General features: G+C 44.8%; 1 protein-coding gene across 4 annotated transcripts; it reads left to right on the top strand.

The window, feature by feature from the left end:
* Window positions 1-382: 382 nt before the first annotated feature.
* LOC120679307 (U3 small nucleolar ribonucleoprotein protein IMP4-like) lies at window positions 383-6,401 on the top strand. 4 transcript variants are annotated; one of them, XM_039960863.1, is made up of 8 exons: window positions 383-704; window positions 862-971; window positions 1,070-1,120; window positions 1,354-1,497; window positions 1,609-1,698; window positions 3,403-3,509; window positions 3,628-3,712; window positions 6,148-6,401. In XM_039960863.1, exons 1-8 carry the CDS (start codon window positions 509-511, stop codon window positions 6,244-6,246), a joined length of 882 nt encoding a protein of 293 aa, XP_039816797.1. In that variant the 5' UTR covers window positions 383-508; the 3' UTR covers window positions 6,247-6,401. The 4 variants fall into 4 exon arrangements, with proteins under 4 accessions (XP_039816797.1, XP_039816795.1, XP_039816796.1 ...); XM_039960861.1 differs by having other exon boundaries at window positions 853-971; XM_039960862.1 differs by lacking the exon at window positions 6,148-6,401 and adding an exon at window positions 3,807-4,284.
* Window positions 6,402-8,141: the final 1,740 nt, after the last annotated feature.

Genomic DNA, 8,141 nt, shown 5'->3' with positions numbered 1-8,141 from the left:
CATAAAAATATAACTCTAAGTATTCAGATATGGATCGGTTACGGATATTGAATATCCGGAATCGGATATGGATGGATAAAAATCCTTCCAAACTTGACTGAATTCAAATACAGTTGAAAAATATACGCACCATTTACATCCCTATTCACGAATGCAAGCCCATACTTAAATATATCTTTTTTTTTTACTTAAAGGCAGGAGCGCCGGATCCTCGAGGAGGAGAAATACCGTACTTAAATATATCGATCGAAAAGCATAGTCTCAGCTAAACAGACATGGGAAGGCCCACAAGAAAGACAAATGGCCCATTTGTGCAAGCCCATCTCGGCCCACCTGCGGCGCTATTAAATGGAGGAGCCCCAACTCCATTTCCAAACCCCGCCGCCGCCGGAGAAGCACGAGGCCGAGCCGCTAGGGTTTATCGCCTCCGACCAGATCACAAAGCCTAGGGTTTTGCGGGCGTTGCTTGCGCGAGAGGAGCGGAGGAGGAGGAGGAGGGGGAGCGAGGATGATTCGGCGGAACCAGAGGATGCGGCGGGAGTACCTGTACACCAAGAGCCTGGAGGGCACCGAGCGGGCGCTGTTCGAGAAGAAGCGCCGCATCCGGCAGGCGCTCGAGGAGGGCAAGCCCATCCCCACCGAGCTCCGCAACGAGGAGCACGAGCTGCGGAGGCAGATCGACCTCGAGGACCAGGAGCGTCAAGGTGAGCTGTTCCTGTCTCTCCATTCCACGCCGTTTTTGATCGAGCAAGTGGAATGCAGTGTTCCTGTCCGTTTGTTTGCAGGGAGATTCGCAATCTTCTGTGTCTGGCTAGCTAACGATGTGTTCCTCCGTTGTGACTTTGTGAATGGGTGCCGCAGTTCCAAAGAGCTTCGTTGATAATGAGTACGCGACTGGCACGATTCGGGAGCCCAAGATACTCTTGACCACGTCTCGCGATCCCAGCGCCCCCCTGATTCAGTTTGTTAAGGTATTTTTTCTTTTGTTTTGCTGCAAATCAGAAACTCTCTGGGACTTCCAAAATGTGCATTGCGTTCGATTAATCGACCTTCCTTGATCTATTTGTAGGAGCTGAAGGTTGTCTTTCCCAACTCACAAAGAATTAACCGTGGTGGCCAGGTATATTAGCGTGGCACCAGTTAACAATTACCATCTGTTATGCGTCTTTTGCTCGTCCATGTAGCTCTCATGCATTCTTTGCAAGAAAAAAAATAAACTTGTTCATGATGTTTAATAGTGGTTACAAGTGAACGGACATATTGCTATTTGCTTAACTGTATAATAATGCTGTCCAATTTCTGTTGTCTTAGTTATTGTTCCTCACTTCTTAGTGCTGTGCATTTTTTTGGCAGGTCTTATCAGCTATTGTTGAGTCTTGCCGGTCGCATGATATTACTGATCTTATTTTGGTCCATGAACATCGCGGTCAACCTGATGGTTTGGTCATCTCTCATCTACCACAAGGTCCAACTGCATACTTTGGATTACTCAATGTGGTAAGTGTGCTTATTATTTTAGAGGTATATATGCTGAATGGCGCCTACTGCAAGTGCACAAAATGAGTGACCACGCTTGGTCGTATCCTGAGGTTTTGTTGTTGTGTGCAGGTAACAAGGCATGACATCAAGGACAGGAAGACAATGGGCAAAATGTCAGAAGCTTACCCCCATTTAATACTTGACAACTTCTCAACCAAGGTAAACATTCATTGTTTCTTGTTAACAGTTAAACTATTTCGCCCTCATGTGCTATCTTTGTTACCACGGTGAGCTATTCACTATGTGTGCTTAAAAAGTTTCCATGAAATTATAGCGGAACTGGAGGCTGCGATGATGAATTGGTGATACTGATACTTCCCATTTGAGAACTTCATCTCTCTCTCTCTCTCTCCCTCCCCCCCTCCCCTCCCCTCCCTCCCTCCCTCTCTTGAGGGCTATATTGCTTTCATGCACGCACACACATACTCTCAGTACTCGATTGTGCTAGCATCGATAGCTTTTCATTAAGCATACAATGCTAGTATGATGATGATGATGATGATGATGATAATCATTTGAATAGTAAGATGCTGAGCTCCTCCAGTTCCATAATCTGCTGCTGCTATTTAGTTTTTTTTCCCTTGCACATGTTGTGCTGCTGTTCTCTAGCAAGTTTTCTGCTTTGTTTAATGCAACAATAATGGTTTCAGTCCAATATATTTTACTGCTCAAAACATGTTTAGTGCTGCAGTTTGTAGTTTCTGCATTACTTTTGGTGGCTGCAATGATGGGCTTCTCGTTAACCTGAGACATACTATGAGGATAGCATCTATCCATTCAAAACATAACTGAGCAGCCTTGATGGTGTTCAAAGATACAGCATGGAGCACATTTTTGTAACCACCTTTTTCTCTTGCTATCTGCCTTGCATCCTTGCATGTGCATGCCTATTTTATGGTGTTGGAGGTTGCAATGATGTCTTTCTCGTTAACCTGAGACATGTTTATTCCATGAAAGACACTTAAATCCATTTATAAATCAAGACTGAGAACCTCCACCATCACTAGTTTTCTGTTTCCCTTTTGTTACTTTTTGGTTTTCTTTTTTGGTGGCTGCAAGCTTCTGTTAGTTTCTTGTTTTTTTTTTGAGAAAGATCACCTGCTTTTCCAGAAAGCAGATATAGTTTGGGTCTGTTAGTTTCTTTTCTAAATCAAATAGATTTGCATGTGAATCTCCACACAACTCAAGGTTGCAATGATGTTTGTGTTGCATGATGTTCGTTCTTGTTACAAATTTGGGGGTTGCAATGATGTCTTTCTCTTTAACCTGAGACATTACATGAAAGACACTTAAATCCATTCTTAACTTTAGGCTGAGAACCTCCACTTTGTATCTTTGATATGTTTCCTTTTTACTGTTTTTTCTGGGATGTGATGGGGTTGTTTTCGCCTCCATTCCGCTTCTGTTGGTTCAAGATTTGACAAAATTGCCTGTAAATCCTACTATTTGTGCAGAAGTTGGGGGTTTATGTCTTAACCTGAGATATACTTACTATTGCGAAGATAGTCTTAGTCCATTCAAAGCTAATAAACTGAGCACCTAAATCCATTTGTTGCTTGATTTCGCTTGAAACGCTTAGGGATACTTGATTTTTACTCTATTTCTGCTAGGTAGTGCATGCAGAAATTTCATATTTGGTTCATGTTAGCTCGAGTTATTCTGCATCCTGGTTGATAGTTAGGTACTATTTTGGATTGTATGACAAGTGGTTTGTTTTTCTACTCATAGATTAGCAATCTTTCTGTTCATACAATCTATGTGTAGAAAAACATGCCACTGCTCATGCAATCCAAAATAGCAATGTCTGTACTAGTTTGGATTGTATGAACAGTGCTTTAAAACCTGCCTTTTCTTTTTTTGCAGATTGGTGAAAGGACTGCTACTATTCTGAAGCACCTCTTTCCTGTGCCAAAGCCAGATTCTAAGCGAATAATTACTTTTGCTAATAGGGATGACTACATTTCTTTCAGGTCCATACTTTACTATTTAGTCTTCCATGACTAGATTTAGGGCATTACTTTGCTGATGTGCTGTGCTTCATCAGAAGCTTTTATGTAAAAGACTTATCTTGCTATTTTGTTACTCAAGGCATCACGTCTACGAGAAACCAGGCGGCCCCAAGTCTATCGACCTGAAAGAGGTTGGCCCCCGATTTGAGATGCGGCTGTACAAGGTTTGAGGCTCACTGGCATTATCAACCATGTTTGAGGCTCACTGGCATAACAATTTTTGCTGGTGCTAACATGTTGGTTGCTCTTATCTGACAGCTCACACTAGGAACTATGGAACAAAACGAAGCGCCATGTGAGTTTGAGCTGCGCCCCTACATCAACACTGCCAAGAAACAAAGGACTCTTGGCGCATGAATTGAGTGGACTCGGTTTGGTTGATGATCCGCACTGCAGTACAGCGATTTTTAGTTTGTTTTGGCCCTTCGCGCACAGTATAAGAGATCTTTTAGAAGCACATACTCCTCCGGGAGGTCGATTAGGATGTGGGCATAAAGGCCTTTATGATACAATTAATAATTCGATTCATTTTCAATTAGGTCTTGCTTTAGCTTCCTTTCTTCACCGTTTACTTTAATAGTAGCAACAATGCACAGGGTAATGTGTCCTGTATTACTTATCCCAATTTTGTTGCCTGGCGGTTATTCCAGTGAAGCTTGTAAGATGTTAGAATTACAGTTTTAGAGAGACTTGGGCGAGATGTATCTATCAATATACTCCCTGCGTCTTCCATACATTCCAGGCTTTTTTTCTTCTGAAATCGAGATGATCTCTTTTGTAAATTTATGATATCATTCACTTGAATTCGTGATGGAAATTAATCAACAAAGAACAGACCCCTGCAGCGTAGCTTAATTGATCCTGCCGGAGAGTTTGTTATTGGCCAGGTTCAGCGTCTGCAGCAGCGGCCGGCATGCCGTCGGCCAGATTGGCCGGTATCTCACCAGAATTGCAGGGTGGTGCAGCCAGCGAGGCCTACCGGCTGGTATCGCACCACCGAGCTCATTGTCCTCAACGGCGGCAACATCAGATAAGCCCGGCGAGTGCTTCCCGACCTCTGGTCGGAATCCAACACCTCCAGAGCAGTGATGGCAATACCAAATTGAATGTCTAGAATGTTCTGGATTGTTCTAGAGTATAAGAGGAATGAGGTAAACAGAGGAAGAAGATACAATCTAGCCGAAGTTAACCTCGAGCAGATGCTCAACGCCGCCGGTTGCCCGGTTTCATGTTCTTGTCGTTCGAAGGCCCCCGCCCTCTGCTCTGCTGCTCCTTTTGTTTTGCAGGTCACAGCACCTTGGGACCTCGGCAGGGCTGATCCAGGGGTGGGTTGGGTTGGCCTACCCCCACCCTAAGATTCAGCCCAAAAAGCTTGACCATCTCATTTTTTTTCATATTTGATCTTATTTATTACTAGCAGAAAATAACTAATAATTATTTTCTTGTATGTAGTAATTGATATTGGACTGAGAAGGTGAAAAGTGAGAAATTACATCTTTATAAATTTAGGCTGACTTATGCACTAAAATATTTATTAAGGAGGGAGCACGCAGGGGTGCTCATGATAGCTCTATGTGGGACTCAAGCTCGCAATCTAGGAAGGGAATTTTTTTTTGCATCCCTCAACTTTGAGCCGAATCTGTTTTTCCTCCCTGAACAATGAAACCGCCCATCCAGCCTTCTCAGACACTTAAATCCATTCATAACTTAAGGCTAAGAACCTCCACTTTCGCATCTTTGATATGTTTCCCTTTTCTTGTTTTTTTCTGGGTTGGGATGGGGTTTTTTCTCTCCTCTATTCTGTTTGTCTTAGTTCAAGATTTGACAAGATTGCATGCAAATCGTACTATTTGTGCAGAAGCTGGGGGTTATGTCGTCAACCTGAGATGTAGTTACTATTGTGAAGCTAGTCTTAGTCCATTCAAACCTAATAAACTGAGTACCTCAAATCCATTTGTTGCTTGATTTTGCTTGAAACGCTTAGTAGACTTGATTTTTACTCTATCTTTTCTTGGTAGCGCATGCAGAAATTTCATATGTGGCTCATGTGAGCTCGAGTTATTCTGCATCCTGGTTGATTGCTAGGTACTATTTTGGATTGTATGAAAAGTGGCTTGTTTCTCTACCAATCTTCCTGTTCTGTCTTTGTGGCAGCGCACAACGTGCCTACTGGGCTACTGGCCATCTCCAATGGTTTGAAAACCTGCTTTTTTTTTTGGCAGATTGGTGAAAGGACTGCTACTATTCAAAGCGAATAATTTCTTTTGCTAATAGAGACGACTACATTTCTTTCAGGTCTGTAATTTACTATTTAGTCTTCCATGACTAGATGTAGGGCACTACTTTGCTGATGTGCTGTGCTTCATCAGTCTTTCATGCAATAGACGTACACATATCTTGCTATTTTGTAAGGCATCACATCTACGAGAAACCAGGTGGCCCCAAGTCTATTGACTTGAAAGAGGTTGGCCCCCGATTTGAGATGCGGCTGTACAAGGTGATACACATCTCCATCAGCCATTATCAACCATGTTTGATGTTTGAGGCTCTCATCAGCATTACAATTTTTGCTGGTGCTAACATGTTGCTTGTCTGACAGCTCAAACTAGGAACTATGGAACAAGACGAAGCGCAGAGTGAGTTTGAGTTGCGGCCCTACATCAACACTGCCAAGAAACGAAGGACTCTTGGCGCATGAATTGAATGAATGTGGTTTGGTTGATGACCTGCACTGCAGTACAGCGATTTTAGTTTATTGTGGCCCTTCACCTTTTACTGTAATAGTAGCATCAATGCACAGGGTAATGTGTCTTGTATTGTTTTTCCCAATTTGCGGATATTCCAGTGAAGTTTATAAATGTCTCTGGAAGCATACACAGTAGGTATTTAGCTTGGGCATGTAATCGCTGAATTTGTTTGAGCAGCCCATGTGTTTGGCTGCAGATGCGGCCCAATTTTGCCACAGTTGCATCTCGCACACAAGCATCTTGCCAATCTAGACCTTTAGCATAAGCATGGACCGGTGCAATAATCAACAAAGTTGAAAACAGAATATCTTAACTTCGGATCGGACAAGATCAAACATAATACCTCAACTTTGGATTGGACAAGATCATCGCACACCATAGTCAAACAGTCCCAACAATCACACTGTTAGGGGGTGACAAAGAAGGTGGCTGTGCAGTCCCAACAATCACACTATTAGGGCTTAGGGGTGACAAAGAAGTTGGCTGTGGTTAAAACAACATGCCAAAAACAGAATAGTCCCAACAATCACACTGCTAGGGGTGGCAAAGAAACTGGCTGTGGTTAAAATGACATGGTGTCCAAACCTAATGGTCTTGCTTATAGAATAGTAGGCTTTAGGCTTTCATGATGGTGGGCAAAACAGATCGGGAGAGGCGACAAGGCGATGCACGCAGGGGGGCTTAAGCCCCCCTACCCCAAAAACTCCATTGGAGGCAAAGAAGGTTTTAGGCTTTCGGGATGGTGGGCAAGGCAGATCAGGATTTAGGGATAGTGGGCAAGGTAGATCAGGATTTAGGGATAGTGGGCAAGGCAGATCAGGAGAGGCGACAAGCTTTGGTGGCGATGCGCACATTGGCAGAGGCAAAGAGGAGGACGAGGAGGGGAAGGGGCTCAAGCCCCCCTCACCCCAAGAATTAAGATCATCCAGAGGGATTCAAGCCCCCCTCTTCTCCTCGTCCTTCCTTCCACACCATAGTCAAAATCCAAAACAGTCCCAGCAATCACACTGCTAGGGGTGGCAAAGAGTGATAGATAATTACCCATGCTCATGCTTGTCATCATGTTTGAGCAGTAGTGGGAGCTCCTGCTACTGTGCTTTGCCATGCCTGGTCCTTTGACTTGGGCGGCAGATGGCTGTAGCATATAGTATATAGTAGTAGCTGCATATTACTATATGGCAGCAGTGACTTGTAATAGTAGATAGCTGTAGCAGTAGGAGGTAGGGGCTGCAATGTACTATAGAGCCATGCCTGGTAAATTCTCACCTTGACCAAGAGTGTCTATAAAAGAGGAGAGCAGCTGCAGCTCACAAGATTTAAGCAGCTCCACTTCGTGTGCTCTTTCTGAGTCATTCTTCCTCTCATCTTCTTCCTCCACCTGCAAGCAAGAGGGTGTTGTGTGTGTGTGAGGGAGTGCCAACAAATGGTATAAAAGCTTGAGTGTTCGAGCTTGGTGGCCATGGCTTCCCTGGATCGTGAGCATGGGCGCGGGCGTTCTCAGGAGCGTGGCCGTGGGCGCCAGACGACGTACGTCGTGAAGAAGACGGTGCGGGACATCGGCGGCGCGCAGTACCCCATGCTCACTCGCACGAACTACGTCGAGTGGGTGGTGCTGATGAAGGTGATGCTCAAGGCGAGGTGCCTATGGGCGGCGGAGACTGTGGGCACCGCTGACGAAGAAGACGACCAGTCGGCCATGGAGCCCAATCTCAAGTCGGTGCCGACCGAGTACGTCGTCCCGCTCGGCGCCAAGGACTCCGCCAAGGATGCGTGGGAGAGCCTGGAGACGATGCGGCTCGGCGGCGACCGCGTGCGCAAGGCGAAGGCGCAGCAACTCCGGCGGGAG

This window comes from Panicum virgatum, chromosome 6N (genome assembly GCF_016808335.1).
Source record: "Panicum virgatum strain AP13 chromosome 6N, P.virgatum_v5, whole genome shotgun sequence".
In the NCBI taxonomy this organism is placed as follows: Eukaryota; Viridiplantae; Streptophyta; class Magnoliopsida; order Poales; family Poaceae; genus Panicum; species Panicum virgatum.
This window is presented reverse-complemented; position numbering and strand designations above follow the sequence as displayed.